This window comes from Trichomycterus rosablanca, chromosome 5, assembly GCF_030014385.1.
Source record: "Trichomycterus rosablanca isolate fTriRos1 chromosome 5, fTriRos1.hap1, whole genome shotgun sequence".
In the NCBI taxonomy this organism is placed as follows: domain Eukaryota; kingdom Metazoa; phylum Chordata; class Actinopteri; order Siluriformes; family Trichomycteridae; genus Trichomycterus; species Trichomycterus rosablanca.
Genome location: NC_085992.1, coordinates 11778534 through 11800365, shown reverse-complemented (window position 1 = coordinate 11800365; position 21832 = coordinate 11778534). Strand labels below are relative to the sequence as shown.

Sequence of the window (21832 nt, the reverse complement as noted above, 5' to 3'; positions counted from 1 at the left end):
AAAATATTGACTCATGAATGTGGTTTCCCCGGTAAAAGTCATGAAAACGTTGAGCAAACAGAAAGCACCATGGCAAAACACAATGATGGTAATAGCTCTGAAAAGAGAATGCAGGACAGCTGAACGTAAGTGGAGGAAAACTAAACTTCAAATCCACTATGATCTCTATAAGCAAAGCCTTTGTAGTTTTAACTCGGAGTTATGCAGGGCTAGACAGCTGCACTTCTCTAAGATCATTAACAGGAACATCAACGTGGTCGACAAGCTTACAAATCCTCCAAAACAGATCACGCCAGAACTTCTGTCCACAGAGAAATGTAATGAGTTTGCTCATTTCTTCTGTGAAAAAATCACTGACCATCAACGCCACTCAGTCAAACAATGAAACCATGCTGCCCCTACAGACACCTAGAAATAACATAACTATTATGTCACAATTTAATACAATAGACCAAAGCATTCTGGAGAAAACAGTTCAGCATCTTAAATCATCGACATGTTGTCTCGACATACTGCCATCTGAATTTTTTAAAACTATTTTTAACTCTGTAAAAACTGATGTGCAACAAATAGTTAATGGCTCACTAGTATCAGGCGTTTTCCCAAAGTCACTGAAAACAGCTGCCATTAAGCCACTCCTAAAAAAGAGAACTCTGGATGCGTCTGTGTTAAACAACTACAGGCCGGTCTCAAATCTTCCTTTCATAGCTAAGATCATTGAGGACGTTGTTTACAGTCAAGTCAGCAGTTTTTTGAATTCCAGTGGTTATTTTGACAAATTTCAGTCAGGCTTTCGACCTCACCACAGCACTGAAACAGCTCTCATAAAAGTGTTAAATGATCTACGGCTGAATACTTACTCAGGTAAAATATCAGTTCTGGTTTTACTGGATCTTAGTGCTGCCTTTGACACTGTAGATTATAGAATATTGCTGGATAGGTTGAAAAACTGGGTTGGACTTTCCGGAACAGTCCTTAATTGGTTCAGGTCTTATTTAGAAGACCGGAGTTACTTTGTCACTATTGGCAGCTGTGGAATCCCCCAGGGATCAGTTCTTGGACCTCTTCTGTTCAATCTTTATATGCTGCCATTAGGCCAAATGCTACAGGCTAACAACATTGATTACCATAGTTATGCAGATGACACACAGATATATCTGGCTCTCTCACCAGATGATTACAGCCCAATAGATTCACTGTGTCAGTGTCTGGAGAACATCAATAACTGGATGAGCCAGAATTTTCTACAGTTAAATAAGGACAAAACAGAGATTGTTGTGTTTGGCAGCAAAGAGAAGAGGTCTAGTGTCAGTGAACACCTCAGTTCCCAGGCTCGAAAAACCAAAGACCAAGTCCGAAATCTTGGCGTTCTAATAGACTCAGATCTCACATTCACCAGCCATATTAAAACCATCACCAAAACAGCATTCTACTATCTTAGAAATATATCCTAAATCAAGGGTCTAGTGTGCCAACAAGACCTAGAGAAGCTGATCCATGCTTTTATCTCCAGTAGGGTGGACTATTGTAATGGTCTCTTAACTGGACTTCCCAAAAATACCATTAAACGGTTACAGCTCATTCAGAACGCTGCTGCTAGAGTTTTAACTAAGACGAAGAGAACTGAGCACATCACTCCAGTTCTAAAATCTCTACACTGGCTTCCGGTTAGTTACAGAATAGAATTTAAAGTGCTGCTACTGGTCTATAAATCACTGAATGGGTTCGGCCCAGAATACATCTCAGAAATGTTTAGAGAATATAAACCCAGTAGATCTCTTAGATCCATGGACTCAGGTCAGCTAGTTGAGCCCAGAGTCCAAACTAAACATGGTGAAGTAGCATTTAGCTGTTGGGCTGCATGTAACTGGAACAGACTGCCAGGAGATATTAGATGTTCCTCAAATGTAGAAATGTTTAAATCCAGGTTAAAAACTTTTCTTTTTTCTTGTGCCTATGATTGAGTTCAAAATTGTTGCTATTACCCTCATTTTACTATATTTCTTTTAGTCTTGTTTTCATTTCTTATTCTCTAAATTGTAGGGTATATATATTTTCTTTTAGTTTTCATGTTTTTAATTGCTTATCTCTTGTTTTAATTTTATATTCCCTAAATTGTAGGATATATTTTACTATATTTTCTTTTAGTTTTTCATGTTCTTAATTTTTTATCTCTCTTGTTTGAATTTCATGTTGTCTTAATTGTAACTAAATGTTTGCAGCTTCATCAAGATGCCAAGTTGACCCTTCTACAGTCCAAAGAAGTTTGATCAGGTATTGTCTTTTTGGAAGGGTAGCTGCCAAAAAAACACTTTTACAGAAGGGGAACTGAGTGAAAAGACTATGGTATGCTAAAGCTCACAAAGATTCGAATGAAGATCAGTGGAAAAGAGTATTATGGAGTGATGAATCCAATATTTTTGGGTCCAGTTGTCGACAATATAAGAGAAAAGTTGAAGAGAGATGGAAGAAAAAGTGCTAGAGGCCTCAAGCGAAACATGGTTGAGAATCTGTCCTGGTTTAGAGCTGCATTACTGCCAGTGGTGTTGGCGATACTGTCCAAACTAATTGGATCATGACTGCTGAAAAGTATAGACAGGTTTTAATTAATTTTAATGAATTTCATTAATTCATTCACCATGCATTTCCTTCTAAAAAGGGAATAATTTTATTTTTCAGCATGATGACAATCACCAGGACAAATTTGGAGAGAAAAACAGCTAATAAAACACTTGACAGTCATGTACCAGCATCCACAGTCCAGACCTAAATATTATTGAGGCAGTATGGAAACACCTTGACAGAGAAAGAAATGAAAGACAGTCTAAATCAAATAAAGAACTCTAGGAAGTGCTCAAAGAAGCCTAGGTATAAAATACCAAATGATTACTTCAGAGTTTGCTACTTGTTGGAGTGTATTTTAGGACGTGGTTTCATTAAACCCCTCGTCACTTCTCACATGTGTTTTTGTGACAAAACGTAGTTTGGGAGACCAGACAGACTCATCTGAGATTCCTCCTGGTGATAGATGGTGTAGATGTGAAACCCCCTCATCACCCATCAGTCGTGCAGTGTGAACTGTACAGTGACCCGGCAAATCAGAAAGTTGTGTAGTGTGAACTTGGCATAAGCTGTGCAACAGCCAGGTGTATGTTTACATTACACATACACTGTTGTAGCGTGTCAGACATATAAAATAATAATAATAAAAAAAATTTATGTTACTGTTTTTTGTTGTGGATTACTTATTTATGTAAAAACAAATATTTTTAATAATGAGTGTTCTTTGTACAATTATCACATTCGTTCTCTGTACATCTGTACATATTTAAACAAAACCTGTTAATGTAACTCAAATATGCCTAAATGTGTTGAATCGAAATCGAATCGAAGATCGAATCGAATCGGGACCTTGTGAATCGGAATCTAATCGATCCAGGAAATTAGTGGCGATACCCAGCCCTAGTACCCTATGACCTTTGCACAGTATTGTACATACTGTACGAATTCTATAGTGTTTCCTGGAATATGGCAACATGACGAAGTCGCCCGGGGAGGCAATCTGCCATGTGCTGTCTGAATGTGTGCCGGAAGGTCAGGTATCCTGCCCCTCAAACAACACAGCCTATTGGCTGCCAACCGCCACACTGCACACACCCTCAATTTGCCCCCATTAAACCAACACATGTTCTGACAATAGACTGTGGAAAAGTGCAGGTCGTTTTAAAGGTTGCTAAAATGCTGAATTTGCTACAGGTGAGCAGGCTATGTGCACTTGTTTACTGTCTGTGTTCATAAAAAAATTGTGTTTTTTTGACTACATCTGACCATACAGGACAAATGTGCTGTAGGTTTCCGGATGTTTTCCTCCAAAAACTTGTCCTGGATGTACAAATAATGTTGTTTAAAAGTTGATGAAGAAATGGCTGAGTGACACAATTGAGTTGGATAGTTAAATGAACAAATGCTAACCAGACATTTACATGCATTACCTGTCAAAATTAGTAAAGTCTGTCAGGTTAATAACAATAAAACAGGGCAGCAATGTTGCCAACAGATGCTAGCTAATCACCAACTAGCATGCTACCTACACTGCCTGTCAGGTTATGCTAGCTATGTTATGTCAGCTAGCTAAATTTAAATTTGAGAATTAATCAAAGCAATTTAGAATTTAAATGAAATGTTAGCTAGACCTGCCTAAAAAACAGCTTTGTTAGCTCTATTAGCTAGCCGCTGGTCTGAAGCTGGTGTCTGCTGTTAAATTCTGTGACAATATATCGCTGTATTAAACTAGTTAATGCAGGTTTTGTGTTCCAAACACAGCAAAAAACAGTGTGTGTTGTGTTTGCCTCTTCAAATGAATAGTTTTTTACCTCACACAAACAGTAAATAGACTGACCAAGAAGGTAGCATTACTGCTACTTGCTTTTACTGAATCTCACTCACGTCCACATTCAGTAATTGACTTTACAGGCAAGGCAAATACTTTTCTTCAAAGTTAAAGTCTCAATATTTAGAAACTAATCAGTATGATACCAGAAATCAGGTGATGTTGATATGTGCTGTTTGTAAATGTCTAAATGAAATACTAAATAGGACAATGTTTAAAAGAATTTAAAGATCAAATGTTGATTTATTTTGTCATGACAAGAAAATACACTAATAAAAACATGAATATTCAACTAATAAAAGTTATTCATCATGCCACCAACATCTTTGAAACAGTAATGTTGGCTCACATGAAAGAAATGCAAAAAAATATACAATTTCTCAAAACTTTACAATCAAATAATTAAAAGCAGGTCTTTTCATAGGTGAGGACTCAAACTGTTGCATAAAATTAAAACTGTCCTTTTTTTTAAGCAAAGCTGCATTAAATTCAACCGTGCTAACTATTAGCAACATCGATCAATACCGCTATCAGTCTGAGTAGGTAGTCTTTAGCTTTATGCTACGCTTGTGTGTGTTTGATTTCTGAGGGTTGCGCACTCCCTCTCTACAATCACTCACTCAAACTAAATGTTCACACGTTCACTCCTGTGCACCATAGTTCATTTCATGTGCAAAAGTTTTTGTACTGTGCTAAACTTTGGAATGCCAGGCGGTTGGTATTTTATGTCCATGCTTCTCAGTCCTCGTGGTTCTACAGGCCGAGCTGTTCGGTGTCCTGCAGCACAGTGTTATCCCCACGTGTCTGACCCAGAGACGAAGCAATCACGTCCACAGCGAGACCGGCTGTAGCCTCCACCGCCTCAGCATTTGCGCCCAATGTCGGATTTACCTCCACCAGGTCCATTGCAGACAGCAAACCTTCAGAGAAAATCCATGATCAGTTTAGCAAACTGTGTGGCTTAAAATATACCAGTTGGTTGTGATATTAACATCATACAGAAATAGATAGATATGAGGGTCCTTCAAAAAGTTTCCGCACTTTTTCAAACTCTATTTATTAAAGATTTTAATTACAAATTACATTTTCTACACAGTCACCTTCTGAGGCATTTTTCCCAGCGTCGTACTATTTTAATGCCATCAGCAAAAATGCATTTGATTGACCACCCTTACCATTTTTAACCAAAATATACAAGTGCAGAAACTTTTTGAAGAGCGTATATGCTTGTACACGTATGTATGGTACCTGTGTTGTGGATCTCTTCTGTGATGTAGATGCCCTCTCGATAGGTCAGTCCTCCGTTAACCGGAGTTCCTGTAGCGGGAGCAAGTGCTGGATCAAACGCATCAATGTCGAAGCTCAGGTGGATGGGACGCTGTTTCCTGTTAAGAAATTAGAAACAAGTATTTTAGCTTTACATGACTGGAATTAACCTCTGTGTGTGCATGTGTAGTGATTTGCATTAAACAAGATATGCCTACCTTGCCAGTAGATGATCCAGTGTAACCTCCATCACTCTCTGCATGCCCATTCTGTCAATGTCACGCATTGAGAAGGACTGAATACCCAGGGTCTTCAATATAACACTGAGAGAAAGTCAGATCAGTTAAAGCCTGCTATAAAAAGAGTTGTTACAGTGATTATACAACTGTCCCTGTCATGAAGGAACAGGTTTTTCATTTTACTTCGTCTAATCTAATTTAATTAAATAATGTAGGTTTTGGGTATGTCTGCTGGAGCGTCTGAATGTGCCAAATTACTGTTAATAACTGTAAACCAGTCAGTACAGGCAGGGCGTCAGATGTTGGCATGAAATGATGTACGTTTTATATCAAAGGTTAAAATGTTTCTAAACTATTGTTACGATTATAAGGGGTGATGACAGCTTCCAAAATTATTTGTGGACCCTGGTCAGAAGTTATACTTCAGTATAATTTAAGATATTCTACTTTATATGGACAAAAGTATTGGGACACCCTTTCTAATTATTACATTCATGCATTTGCTAACAGGTGTAATGGATCAATTATATAAAGAAAATTATATGCCTCTAATTTTGCAGGAACAGATTAGGGAAGGCCCTTTTCCTGTTTTAGCATGACTGTGCCCCTGTGCACGAAGCAAGCTCCATTAGGACATGAAGAAAAGCTTTATTTAAAGAAACTTCAGTGGCCTGCACAGAGCCCTGACCTCAGCCCTACTGAACAGATTTGGAGAAAACTGGAACATCATTTAAGGTTTTCTTGACCAAAATCAATGCCCAGCTATACAAATGATTTTTGACTGAATGGGCACAGATTCCTTCAGACATACTTTAAAGTCTTGAAAGAATTCCTCTCAATATAGGTTTTTGTTACAGCTGAAAAGATCACAGAGAGGTCACTATTTTAACGTCTTTTGTTTGTGAAATGGGATGTCCAACAAGCTCTTTGAAAAATATTTTATGGGTGTGTGTATGTTGTGGAGACACTGACGCATGTCGTCATTGTTCTACCAACAGTTTGCATTTCTTGTTTGAAGAGTCTGATTAATTACAATGGAATCGTTATTGTCAGACCAGTATCGGTATTAGTCAACTGATTTTTTTCCTTTGCACATCATCCACCATTTGTCAGTGCAGTTGCTTTCTAATAATTGCAAATGTAACAGATTACAATCTTATATAAATGTGTTTTCCTTAATTGAATTAAAAATGAGTGGATTTCCAAAAAAAAAAATCCACTAATTTCACTAGGAATACTCACTGCTCGCCGGGGTCAACGTCTCTCAGGCCGATGTAGACCAGATCTCTAGCAGTGAGACATGGTTTCATCCAGGAGAAACCGGGAACCTCTGGCATCTTCAAGCAAAGACATCAGAAGATGAAACTTAAGCAATAATGATAGACAGTAGTTTTGTTTTGTTTACAGACACTTGTAGTCAAGGACACTGTGAATGTGTTTGTGTTACATAATACGGTGTGACGGGTTTGAACATGGTTTGTACTTCATAGCGTTACAATACAGAAATGTACAGTGTGTGATGTAAAAATCTCCATCTGAATACTTGAAGAAATAATTAGAATTTTGGAACTATTCTCTTTTTATTACTCTATTTATTCATTTTTCCATTTTTCTCCCAATCTAGTCATACCCAAATACCCTGGATATTTACCCAGACCCCTATCCTGATGAAAGAGGGTCGTACCCACACATGTGCAGTTGCCAACTGCTTCTTTTCAAATGTGTTCATACAGAGATCAGTGACACGTTACGGAAAATCCCACACTGCTCTCCATTATTCCTCGTCTCTGTGCAGCATCATCGACCAGCCAGCAGAGGTCATAATTGCAGTAGTGATGAGGAATCTCTGCTGTTCTCCCACCCAGCATGATAAGCCAATCATAACTGTTTGTAGGCACCCTAAAGCAGAGCTCAGATTTGAACTGACCAGTTTTTGAACAATTCTGACTGCTCAGCATGTTTAATAAAGATATTTGATATTATTAACAAAAATAGAACTGTTTCAGAAATCATTAAAATCCCGCTATCATGAGTATCTCTACTACAGTTGCCCTACAAGTGTATGTTAACTTTTGATGTGCCTGCAACAAAATATACACAATATCTTAAACCTTTTATATTTGAAGCACTTGTGAAGATAAACTTTTCAAAAAAATATCAAGTCACCTTTATGTGCTAAAACATTTGCAACCTTTAACCAAAAAGTTAACAAACAACTCAGTCGACTGTTCTTAGACTCTCATCTCCAAGTCTTAACGGCTTGTTTTTGTGCAAACCAAACATTTGGAAAATTTCCAGGACTGTTACGTGAAGAGTAATCTCAGATGTCTGATTAAACTGCGTGGGCATGTTTTTTTCACGGTGCCAACTAAGCCAACGTACAGTAGGTGAATATTGTACTGTAAGTATAACCTTGGGTTGACTTGACTCACCTTATCCTGCAGCTCTTTAAGCATGAATGCGACTGGCTGGCCGTGTAAATTCCCGGACGGTGAGGTCATTGGAGTATTGATGTCTGCATGGGCGTCGACCCAGATGAGACAAAGATCTGGGCGCTGATGGGCATGGCCACCTACCGAACCAATCGCCAAGCTGCACAGGGTAAGACGGGGACATTCATCTTACTTTAATACCTGTTTTATATAACATGTTTACAAAGAAAACACAAGAATAAAGACTGTCGCTCAGGTCTAGACTTCATGCGGTTAAGTAATTGTGCCATAATGCCAACTGTCATAGCTGTGACTAAATAAGGGCAAAAAAGGAAGTTGCCAGAGGCACCAAACATTTAAGCACTCAGTTGAAAGAGTATTCGCTGGGCAACATAGAGAAAACCTTACACCTTCCCAGCCCAAAGAGTGAATAAAATTTACATGCATTGTATATATGTATTGCACCTCCACCTCATCTTTTTTCTCCTATTTATTTATGCATTTTCTTCCTTTTTTTCCCTGATCTTAGCATAGTCCGTTTGTCTTCCGCTACTGGGGATCCTGATTGGGGTCCCCTCTGATGCGTGTGCAGTCCTTGCGGACCCCTTCTTTTATGCCTGTGCTTTGGTGGCTTGCACATGAGGCTCATCGACTTCTAAACAGGTGCTTCGGTCTGTTAACCAGGGTCCTTGCACAGCATTTAAAAACCCTGCCAAATGTGCCCGCTAAATGGCGCCCAGCCGACCGGTAGCAGAGCCAAGATTCGAACTGGGGTGTGGTAGCTGAATATCCCACTGCTTCACCTGGGTGCCCCTCTACCCCATCTTTTACAGCATGTACCCCAACCATGCTGGCTATGGAAATTCTGCTGGAAAGCAACGCCTACTTTCAGATAGTCACTGACTTTCTTTTTTACTAGCCAGGAGTGGATTCCTACAAAACACATACAAAGAACCACGCTTTGCTTTCTGCAATCCTCTACTGCTTGTGCCAGCACTTCGACCATACAATAGGAACCTGTAGAGCCCCCGACTACAGGAGCCCCTGAGATTTAAACTCAGGTCTCTCAGCAGTAGTGTGTTGCCACATTAGACCATTGTCCGAACGCCCCAAGACCTTTTTATAATTTCTGCAACTTGTTCTGTGACTGAATGATTTTTGCCAAAACTGTTTCTTTTATTTATGTCATGGTCATTTCCAGATATTTTTAGCAACAGTTTGTCTTATGTCTTGAAGTCCTTGGTCTATTTTAAAAACTACTTTGCCCTGGTCATCAACTCTGACCAAGCACACGTTCCTGTTATTCGAGCTTGTTTTTTAAGGGGTTGATTGACTGTGCTCTTTCCACTCACCCCATTACCCACAATCCTCTGCCTCAGAACCTAGGCTCTCTAATATCCATGGAGGAATTTGTCTGGAAGTAAGTTGACCAACTTGGCCATCAGGTGAAACAGGAATGAAAGAAGGAACGAGGTAAACAGCAAAGTGATAAATTTGGGCTGGTGGGGGAGCTGGACAGAGAATGGGGTGTGTTAGGTGTTAACCTTGGCCAACCTGAGCATCTGCTTATAGAAGACATGTTTTGGTGGTTCTTCGATTATGTTTGACCATCAAGACAAATTTTCATGCCCTATAATATAACAATCAGAGTTTCCTTCCCAACCTTGGAGATGAGACCAGTGTTCCATGTACTTTGTACTTACAGACCACTGGTTAAATGACATTATGGAATTTGGTATGTGTATGTTTGACCCTGAAGATTGTGTCATACTTTTAGAAGAAATTCAACTTTGTGATTTTTTTACTGGACGAACTAGTATGTGTTTCAATCATTCAGTCACAGAAAGAGAACCGTTGCAGAGGCCATTTCAATCCCAGTATGTAATCTGATCAAATGTAAAAGTGTGGCAGTTGCAGCCCAACACTTACTGGACTAGTAAGCAAATGGTTGCTGGTTCAAACCCCACCACTGCCAGGTTGTCACTGTTGGGCCCTTGAGCAAGGCTCTTAACACTGAATTGCTTAGACTGTATACTGTAAGTCGCTTTGGATAAAAGTGTCTACTAAATGGTACCTGTGATCTCCTCCAAGCATGACTGTCGTATGTCCCGCCCCCACGGCTCTGCTCACAGCATCTGACAGGATCTGATTGGCTCGTCCCACAGTACGGGGAAAGGGGACATGCATGAAATGTTTGTCCTCCTCTAGTTGCTGGAAATTCAGGTCTCCGAAATCATGGACGGCATTTTCTAAAAACAAAAAGGCACAAGTAATGATTACATGAGAACCTGCTGGATTAAAGATAAACAATTAAAAAAACAGGTTAATATTTACAGGTTAAACAAGGCACTGTGCTATGTAAAGCCTCAATTTAAAAATTTAAAATTCAATGTAAAAATTCAATTCAGCTGCCAGTCTGTGATTAATTAATGGAAATATACTAACTGAATAATTAATTTTAAATAAGTTTAGCTGATTAACAACAGGAAGATTATATAAAAGTATTCAGTATTAAAATAAAGTGAACATGTGAAAAGAATTTCAAGCCCAGGGAAGTCTGGGCTTTGCTTGAACTCGCTGAACTATATGAATATGTTTTGCCCCCGAGACAAGTGTAGAATCATTTTTGTCAAACGTATTCCAGTACTAGATTAATTACTTTTGTATAAAACTGAGCAGCTTCAACCGAAAGCTAAAAACATGCTAATTGTTTATGCAGTGCATTATTATTTGCTGCACAGCAGACATGGTGTTAAAAATAAAAACCAGAATCGATACTTTGTACAGATTTAAATAATCATTTTTAAAGAAATAGTTTGGCCAAAGATGAAAGTTACACAATTTTAACTTCCATCAAACATTTCCAGTCAGCTAGCTTCTTCACTTCAGCATTGGAGCTACACGGCTAATGAAGTTAACAAGCTATAGAAATCTGTCACCCAAAAAGCCATTTTTTGCCAAATGAATATTTGTTAAGTGATTCACTCATTCGAGTGAGGTGTTATTTTCAGCAGCAGCTTCTCACCGCCGAGTCTTTGAGCTATTTTTGAAAACAAATACCTCTTCCCGCACGCCACCTCTGACCAAGCACGTTCCTCTCTGGTTGGCATTCAAAAGCCTGTTATCTGAGCTTGTTTTCAGGGGCCACCTGACTGTGCACTTTCCACTCATCTCATTACCCATAATCCTCTAAACAAGAATTTGGCTTGCTAATATCTATTAGGGAGTTAGTCTGGAAGCAGGTTGGCCAGCTTGACTATTGGGTGGAACATGAATGAGAACAGAAATGAGGTAAACAGCAGGGTGATGGATTTGGTTTGGTGGGTGTGTTGAAGTGAGGGGTGTGGACAGATAAAAGGGTGTGTTAGGTGGTGTGTTCGATGAAACCTTTCAAGTTGACAGGGGGTATGGCTGCTGGTTTCATCTTACTTGTCTGTTTAGACTTTTAATGCCCCCCACGTTCCTGTGGCATCCAGACAGGAATAGATTGGAACATCAGAGTCCTGTGTAAGCTTATAAAATAAGCAGGGAGCAAACACTGGTCACACCCTCAGATGGAAAATATGGATTGAAGGGTGTTGGCTGGTTTCAGATTTGGTTATTTTCTGCAGGCTCTGTTGGGAAAATGTTTTGGTAGGACAAATGAGGTAATTCCCCAGTGCCAACAGCATTGGCTCATTTATAAGAAAAAAACAACTATGCATCTATTGTGATGAAAGGAACTTAATGAAACTTGCTTCTACATGATTTGCACTTGGTTTGGTCACAACAAATCATTTTATCAGCAGTTTTAACAAACAATATTGACCAACATGGACAAACAGCAATAAGGAAGAGTGGTCACAAGCAAAAACTCGCTTTTAGGAATAGATACTATTTTACAGGATAGATAATAAATCCACAGAAGTAGGCAATTACATGACCCAGTCTTGAACCAAAATTAATATTACATGCTTTACAATGTTGGAATTTATGACAGAGCTGCCATTCAAAAACATTTTGCATCTAAAGCCAATGTGTAATTACGCACAACTTGGTATAGAGAGCAAAAAACCTCAGACCCCTAAGTAATGCAAAATGTTTTATGGTCTGTAAAGGATCTGTAAAACTCCTTGATGCACAGTAGCATTCAGGCACTTTTTTTCACCGGATAGTTGTGAGGCTTTACAGCAAGCTTTTATTGCACACTGAGAGTCACGGCAATCTTCACATACTACATAGCTGACATTTGAGATAGGAGAAACCCTGTCTGACCTTCCCACTCTTAAACTTGACCAACTGTGTTTGCTCGATGCCCCGCCAGCTTGGCGACACTGCTGAGATTCAAATTCGTATTTTAAATATTTAATAATCATCATCCTACATAAGAAACACTGTTACAGAATCTCATACAGACTTTAATAAGACAAGAATAATTTCTTAACTGTTTTATGTTGTAACATGTCAGTCTTGGGTGGCATTTCATAAGAGAAAAGCTTCACCAGATTATTTCAACTTGATTTAGACAAACATGTCTCATTCAACCATGGAAAAAGAAGCTCAGGTTTAAAATGGTCAGACTATCAGATTCCAGGCTTGACGCAATGTTTATCCCTTTACCAGCTGACTAGACTCCTGCTGACCACACTGTCTACAGTGACTTGCACATTCCACAGATGAACCTGGGAACTATCGAGATTGCATTTTTTTATCCTGGTACTGCTAATCCAGATTCACCACAATATTTCTAGTTTCTAGTCAACACAGCTCATGGGAATAAACTGTGTATTTTGAATTGTTTAGACTGGCCATAAAGCAAACCAAAACAAAGTCAAAAAGCATTCAATCAAGTCAAAGATCTAATCATAGAGAATATCAGATCTGAATAAATATACACCGTCTCACAGGCACCAAACAAACTTAAGATCTCAGTTTAGTCTCTTATAAAGAAATTGTAAAATGCAGACACACTGTCTAGGACAGGCCACCCCAGTTGACCTCAACGAACAAGACAGATATTTGTTTAGACTGGCTACTGGAACACGTACAACAAACAACCAATTCCAGGTGTTACACCAAATCAGCCTTTATAGGAGACTTGCTAGGAAACCATCCAATACACTAAACCTAAAGAATCTGCAATGTCACCTGGAAGACTTTCCAACAAACCATCAGGTGTTTTTTGGTCTGATAAAACAGTCATATAAGCAGTATATAGGTGTCGTCCTAAAAAAGACATCACCCAGGTAACACCATTCCACCTGTAAAATATGGTGGGTGTAGAATCAGCAATCGAGACTATAAACGTGGTCATAGTAAGTGGAACAATGAAGAGAACCACAGATCTTGGTTAAAACCTACTAAAAATAGCCAAAGGTACAGTGGAGTGGTTTAAAATAATGAAAACTGATGTCCTTCAGTAGCCCTGATCTTAACCCCATCCAGCATTAGTAGTAAACCCTTAAAATTGCTGTAAGCCACTTAGTTAGCTGGAAAAATGTAACACAAAATTGTTTCATTCAGAACAATTGGCTGCCAAAAGTGGTTTAACCAAGTACAAAACAAGATTGTGAATACTTAAAAATGGTTGACATATCAGGGTCTTCATTGGATTTTTCCCTTTTTGTCATTACTGAGTAAAAGTAGAAAAAGGCAGAATTCTTTGAACTGAGTGACTGAACTGACTGAACATAAATCTTCTTTAGCTAGGTGGCTTATTTCGGGTGCAGAAGCTATTCGTTTACACCTTTACTCTGAACTTCATGTTCAAACCCCAGGGCACAAAAACATGCATGTTAAATTTTAGTACAAGCAGTAAAAGTGTGGGTGTGATGGCTGATATTGCATGCCCACTCTGAAACACAACAGGTCATTACGCAAACCACGTCTGGTATCCGTCATGCCTCTGAGTATAAAGGAAGGAAACCGGTCATAACTGCTCAGTCCTGGATGACGTCTTTTTTGTTCAATATGAGTACAAGGGACTTAATTGAGTTTCCTAATTCATGAAATTTCTTAAAGCTTTCAGATTGTAAGTGGACAAACGTCAGACAGAACACGGAACTCTGAAATTCATTCATTCATTTTTACAATCCGCTTGGAGCAACAGCAACTCGCAGGAATGTGCCAGATCTGATCAACATAAAGACCTGAGTGACTTTGATAAGGAACAAATTGTTATAACCACACAGAAGGGTTGAAGTATCTCCCAAACAGCAAGGGGCAACCACAACCAGCCATGGTCTGATGAGGGTCAAGCTACAAACTGACGACAGGTTGTTGGTTGCCCAAGACTTATCAATGCCAGGGAGCATGAAAGCCATGTCGTCTTATACAGACCAACAGTAGAGCTACTGTGGATCAAACTGTAGATCATTTTAATCGATCCCTTCTGTGTACTGTGGATCAAACTGTAGGTCATTTTAATCGATCTCTTCTATGGGGCTGCCAGTCGAAGTACCCATGCTAACTCCTGTCTACTGTCAGAAGCATAAAAGCACATGACCGATTTTGAGTAAACAAGGCTAATGAAAGCCAGCTCCACTAACGTTAAACAGGAATGAAGTAAACAACGAAGCGGTTAAGGGGATGGATGCCTCGGGTGTTGGGGTGCTGGTTTTGTGTTTCCGACCTAACGATGTCCACAATGTCTATCCACATCCAGACAGGAATAGACTAGAACATTAGCAGGTGACAAGTGAAGCTCTTGCATATAGATGGAAAAACTAGCAGGAGTGTTCAGATCCCTACAGGGGGGTAAATGCTGCTCTTTAACATATGAAACACATCGGTGCTTTGCTAATTTACCAAGGATATGGTCAATTGATTGCCCCACCTTTTTTTACACACATTAGCGGTGTAGTAACTTTGCAGTAGCTACGTAAATAGTCTTATGCAAATATTTGGACACCCCTGTTGAAATAACAAATGTTAATTTATTACATTTGTGCTCTGTTACTCAAGCTTAGAAGCAGCCAGTTCATCTTTTGAATGCTTTGAAATTATGCAAAAGTTTAGACACCCCTGGATTTTAAGTAAATAGCAATATATGTTCAATTTAACATGCTGACCAAAAGCAGCAATATATATATTTAACTTTATTTTCCTTTTCCCATTTTTCTTAATGTCACGTGAAGCAAATAAACAGTAGCCGTGCATCAAAAGTGTAAAGAATACCTTATTTTCACAAAATAACACAGAATTCGACCAGGCGTGCATAAACTTTTGCATAGGGTGTGTGCATGTGCGTGCATGCATGTGTGGGAGAGTGTAATGGTGAACAACTGTGTTAAAATAGCCCATGGTATAGGTAGGTAAGCAAATGCACGAGTGTGTGATGCACATGGACTGGTGCTCTGTTAAGAGAGTTTTCCAGCTGTTGTGCCGGTGTTTCTGTCTGACACAGGACCCACTTAGGTTTTGACCAGGATAAAACAGTTAGTAAAAGTGGTACTGGTACTATAGTTTCCTCCTGCCTTCCTAAAACATTCCAGGGAGTGAATTTAAGTAAGTGAGTGAGTGAATGTTTGATGTCCTGCAATATTTGGCTTCCTGTCCAAGATGTATTTTCTGCTTTGTGTTCCCAGGTAGGCTCTGGACCCAGAAGATCTTGGGTTAAATTGTGAGAAAAATAAGTGAACCCATGCTGGTTAAGAGCTTGTATACTATTTTGGACTACAAAGGTGGCTCTAAATGATTAGGTATTTTAAAGTCATGTGTTTCTAATTTCAATATAAATACAAAGGAAATAGTGAAGGTACAAAACGAAGATCAAATGAACGATGATTTAAGGGGGCAATGACCTGCAAATTCCGTCACTAACACTCGCCCTGTGTTTTGCTCAGCACCTGCTTTTTCCTGTAAAAAATCCAAACCAAAGCAGACTGAACTGGATCAAACCACTTTATTTGTAAACCTTACAAGAGATGAGACGAGACTGACGCTTTTATACATGCACCAACCTGTGGGGCCAGTTTCAAATTCCAGTCTTACACAAGCAATCCCATGATGTAACTAACTACAGCTATTCTAGAGCAGAAAGTACAGTAAACAGGAACTGAAGACATGGCTGTATAGGGTCTCGAATTTAATCAGTCCTAGAGATTTCATTTATAAGGTCAAGGTCTGTGTTGTTCCTCTACACCCCACTCGTCAGTGTCCTTAGACCTCACTGTGCGCACAGGGGCACGGTTATGCTAAAAAAGAATGGTAGCCACAAAAATGGCAAGATATGTTTTATTTGATTGTATTCTGTATCATTTATGCAGCTTCTATCAATAGGTGTATCTAAACTCAGTGAACCTGAACTCAATAGTTAAAAGTGGACAATTTGAAACGATGGTAAGCGTCTCCAGTTTTGAGGTTCAGCTACACTCAGTCCGATGGGCTCATTATAAATCAATTAATTTGTTTATCAGGTGTGTCAGAATTTAAGTAGCTTGTGATATTATGCAGACAGACGGACCTAAGGATTGAAGATCTGCACACTTGCCATAAACTTTGAATCATTTACTTTCCTATAAATGCTAAACAAAAAACAGAGCTGGCTCTACATAATAAGAAACTTAAGCACCTAAAACAGCCTTGTACCTTAAAATTAACTTATTACAAATTTATTGTGTGCCAAAGATTTATTAATTTCTATCAATATCAATAATTTCTATCACTCTTGGGGAGTCCTGGGGGACTTGATATTGTGTTCTGATCCCAGTCACTATCTGTGAGATGTTTTTCATGTTCCCCTTGTGTGCTTCCTCCAACCTCACAAAGGAATGCATTTATCCCATTCAAGGCACTTTCATTCAAAGCAGCTTACAACTGTGACTGAGTACAGTGTAAGCATTCTAGGATCTAGGGCCCTGCTTAAGTGTTAACTTGCTGGTGATGGGGCTTGAACCAATGACCTTCTAATCACTAGTCCAGTAACACTACCACTGCCGACATGCTGACGATGGATTGACTGTTCTTTAAAATTGTCCCCAAGTGTGAGTGAGTAAATAAATGTGTAAGTGTGGGTGGCTCTGTCAAGGATTGGCACCCTGAACAGGTTGTATTTCCAGAAACTGGTTAGTGAAGCCATTTGCAGTTTGTATGGCTGGACAAGAGCTTGATCAAACTCTCTAAAATCCTGTTTTGGAACCTAAAAAGGCTGGAATCTTGCCAAATTCATTCTGGAGCAAAGCTGTGCCCTTGATGGTGCCATTTAGTGACAGGCACAGGTACAGTTTAGTAAATGCTTTCTGAGTGTTGCTCATTACATGACTGTAATAAGTTATCTAAAATAAATGACAGACTGGATTACGCATGTTGAAGGTTTATTAGGATTTTAACGTCATGTTTTACACTTTGGTTACATTCATGACCGGAACGGTAGTTACTCATTACACAAGGTTCATCAGCTCACAAGGTTATGTCAAACACAGTCATGGACAATTTAGTATCTCCAATTCACCTCACTTGCATGTCTTTGGACTGTGGGAGGAAACCGGAGCACCCGGAGTAAACCCACGCAGGCACGGTGAGAACATGCAAACTCCACACAGATCGAACCCAGGACCTTCTTGCTGTGAGGCGACTGTGCTACCCACTTAGCCACCCCTTCTGCATATTGTAAAACATGACTGATTTGATATGACCTTCTGGTTGGATGATGTAAACTACGTTTGTGATACAGGCAGAGGTGGAAACTAACGAATTACATTTACTCGCGTTACTGTAATTGAGTAGTTTTTTTTGTGTACTTGTACTTTTTAAAGTAGATTTTACAACCTGTAATTTTACTTTTACTTAAGTATGTTTTGTATCAAGAATTGTAATTCGCTACATTTTAAATAACATCTGTTACTGAGTAAAAAAAAAAGAAAACAATAAAAAAAAAAAAAAAAGAAAACAATAAAAAACTCGACATTAAACCGGCCCCTTAGGCTGTTTGATCCGGCCCGCTGAGCATTTATGCATTTGTGTGCTTTAGAGTCGGGCTTGCGAACTGAATCACTGAGTTAACGAGTCAGAAACGACTCACTCCGTTTCATTATGATGTTGTGCATAAACAACTCCATGAATCGGTTCATTTGGTGAAGAGATTCAGATGTATAAAGCAATCAGAGCTTCAGAATTCACATTCTGGGCGGAATTTCAATCTCTTTCTTCATTGGTTGTTCTATAAATGACAGTTTAGTGAACGAATCACCAATTTAAGCTTTTTACCCGGAAAGCCGAGAGAATAAATCTAGTTTTCATTAGTTAGGTGGATAAAACACTTGGGTATGGATTTATATATTCTGGAAACATACAAGATGGTCTTATATAAAGTGGATTATATCCCTAATGGAACAACACATGGATATAGATCAGGTAAGCAGATAAGTGGTTATGATTTTCCGTTGCTGTGTGATTGATCTAGGTCGCGGTTCTGCTGTTTATGGTTGGCTTTCATTTTGCAACGATAGCAAAGCATTATGAAATATTGTGATTTTTTATGTTCATTTTTTTTTGGAGTATTTATTTAAGTGAAACGGACAGCATAAATGTGATTGTGAGATTCTGCTGGTTTGTTTTTGATCATGTTCCTATGACGGTGTAAGACCCCTTATATTTTTTATAGGTGCAACCCTAACCGCCTAACCCTTTTATTGAGGATAAACAGAAATAATGCTGTTTTGACTTGATAACAGCAGTTGCAGTCTGTTAGGTGTGTAGAACGGCTAAATCCACACATGAACTGCTAATATGCTGCATGGCTGGTGAGCTGTGTGTAGTCTGCTGTATCATTCATCTATCAACTTCTGTTGGAAAATGACATCCCTCCTTCTGTTAAAAAAGTAACTAAGTAACGTTTACTCTGAGTACATTTTAAATGAGTTACTTTTTACTTGAGTAGATTTTTAGATTAGTAATTTTACTCGTACTTAAGTAAAAAGGGGCGGCACGGAGGCTTAGTGGGTAGCACTGTCGCCTCACAACAAGAAGGTCCTGGGTTCAATCCCCAGGTGGGGCGGTCCGGGTCCTTTCTGTGCGGAGTTTGCATGTTCTCCCCGTGTCCGCATGGGTTTCCTCCGGGTACTCCGGTTTCCTCCCACAGTCCAAAAACATGCCACCAGGTTAATTGGAAACACTGAATTGTCCTATAGATACCTAGCTGCTAGATGCACTAGTGCAGTGGTTCTCAAACTTTTTAGACCGAGTACCACCCATTATCAAACCGAAACTTCCAGGTACCACCTATGTTTCTCATCACAGAACCACATAAGGCTCACATTAATTAGGTGTGTGTGTATATATATACACACACACCTAATTAGAGCCGTTCAAAAAGTGACTCTTCACGCTACTAGGTAAACTAGGTAAGACACCCTCGATATTAACATCAAATTTGCATTAAATGTAGGGCTAATTCAAACATCACTTAAATAAGAAAGATTAATTTCAAAAGGCAAAAACACTACAGGGAAGAGGCAGACTGTGGTTGCATTTCATTAAGTTTCAGAAAAATCCTCTCTTGTACAGAGATGTGACTGTGTTTGTTTCTGCTTTAAAACATAAGCACATTGAAATAATCAGATTTAACAGAATTAAACAAGTTTATAGTTTATTTCTCAATTATTTGTAATTATACTACCAGCTCTCTCTCTCTCTCTCTCTCTCTCTCTCTCTCTGTGTGTGTGTGTGTGTGTGTCTCGCTCTCCGCAATACTGAAAGTGTTTCGGATTTGAATATCGACAATACACAGCCTTTATTACGATTTACGATTAATTCCCCTTTACTGATGGAAGCTGAATGGGTGGATTACAGCCGATAAGAATTGTGCAGAAATAAAAGATTCGGCTCCTTTCGTTCATTTCAAAGATCCGTTCAATAGAATCGGCATGTGAGTGAGTGGGATGCGTCTGTTTAGCGGAGCAGCCAGGAACGAGATCAGTGAGCTTCAAACGCAGATCTGATCTGATAAAAGCGAGAGATCTACTGATAACTTTACTGATAACTGTACTGATAACTTTACTGATAACGTTTCGGAAATTTCCAGATGGAAACCGCGAACGTGAAGTATAGACGTAATGAAGTACGGTGTCTGCGTAGCCCCGAATGTTTTAAATAACACATTAGTTTGAATACGATTTGTTTTAATTCAACTGATTTTATTAAAACAGAATTATAAGAATTTTATTAGTAATTTACACATGTTATTTTTTTATTTATTATTATTAATTATTTTTTTCGGTGCATGTAATTACTTTTCCGAGATTATCTGGCGTACCACCTCGTGCTGCTTCACGTACCACCAGTGGTACGCGTACCACAGTTTGAGAACCACTGCACTAGTGCATTGTAGTGCCGGTCCCAAGCCCGGATAAATTAGGGAGGGTTGTGTCAGGAAGGGCATCCGGCGTAAAAATTGTGCCAAATCAATGAGCGATCATGAGGATGACTCGCTGTGGCGACCCCTGAAAAAGGGAAAAAAAAGCCGAAAGAAGAAGAAGAAGAAGACTCGTACTTAAGTAAAAAATCATTAAAGTAATAGTACTTTTACTTGAGTACAATATTTTAGTACTCTTTCCACCTCTGGATACAGGGTAGTATTTTGGGCTAAGTCCTTCCAAAACAATGCACTGTGCTGAGTATTTCCAATATGTATAACAGATTTACTCACCCAGATTGGCCAGTCTTTCCACCAAACCAGCATCTCTGATAGCTTTGGGTCCGTGCTCCACTCCTCTCCTTTTCTGGAAGGTACAAAACCAAACCAGACATCACATCCCACACCAAATCAGAATTAGCTTCATACAGTTCAATCCCACTTAACATCTATCATCAGATATGTATTATTATAGCACGTGCACTAACCTGTCCTTTGGAGAATGGTGCGCCCACGATGGCCACAGACAGCGCGCGGCTCTGTGGACAGCATGACCTGTGAACCGACCGGAACAAACGCGACATGGACCCCCTCACTGCCATGCCAGCTTTCAGAGCAAATAAATGATTCGGTGAAATAAAATAAATAATTAAAAGAAACAAGATCACACCAGAATGGCGTGGATATTGCGGGTGCGTGGCTCTGCTTCCGTGCGCCGCCGCTCTTCACCTCGATCGGATGCAAAAACTAAAAGCCAGAAACAGAAACCCGCCTTTCTATCTAAATGATTCATCAACGACTAATTCAAATTCATGAGGTCCTGAGTGGCGCTCAAACCCGCTTTGTGGTGCAAATTCAGTCCAACCGGCCAAACAAAAACAACAAAAAACTAAAGAAAGAAAAGGAAGAAGGAAGAAGCAATGATATTCAAGCCAACACGCGTAATTAATACTCAGAGTTAAATAATTAATCGCTGAGCACACTGCGCCTTTTATAGATGCTGGAGGAGGCTGAGAGACGCGCCTTCTGACCGACCAATCAGGAGCGAGGACGCGTGGGTTTGTTTCGGTAAGGGGCGTGTTTAAGCGACAGAACCGCAGAGCAGAGTTGGAAATTTCCGCTGCACCACCAGCAGCTCTGAGGTTACACTGGGACAAGCCAGACCTAAATGTTT

General features: G+C 39.4%; 1 protein-coding gene across 1 annotated transcript; it reads right to left on the bottom strand.

Moving 5' to 3' along the window:
• Positions 1–4613: 4613 nt before the first annotated feature.
• On the bottom strand, positions 4614–21602 carry arg2 (arginase 2). Its single transcript, XM_062995705.1, has 8 exons — positions 21147–21602; positions 20953–21025; positions 10402–10576; positions 8328–8487; positions 7138–7232; positions 5875–5979; positions 5639–5775; positions 4614–5310 (listed from the first exon to the last, which is right to left on the bottom strand). The coding sequence occupies exons 1-8, from the start codon at positions 21258–21260 to the stop codon at positions 5144–5146; spliced, it is 1026 nt and encodes a 341-aa protein (XP_062851775.1). The 5' UTR covers positions 21261–21602; the 3' UTR covers positions 4614–5143.
• Between the last annotated feature and the right edge of the window lie 230 nt (positions 21603–21832).

Excerpts from the sequence above, each read along its gene's own strand:
- arg2 (XM_062995705.1), bottom strand. The coding sequence starts at position 21,260 with ATGGCAGTGAGGGGGTCCATGTCGCGTTTGTTCCGGTCGGTTCACAGG. Across the intron at positions 21,026-21,146 it reads CACCATTCTCCAAAGGACAG|AAAAGGAGAGGAGTGGAGCA; the intron begins GTTAGTGCACGT and ends TGTACCTTCCAG. Across the intron at positions 10,577-20,952 it reads GGAAAGACTGGCCAATCTGG|AAAATGCCGTCCATGATTTC; the intron begins GTGAGTAAATCT and ends TTTTGTTTTTAG.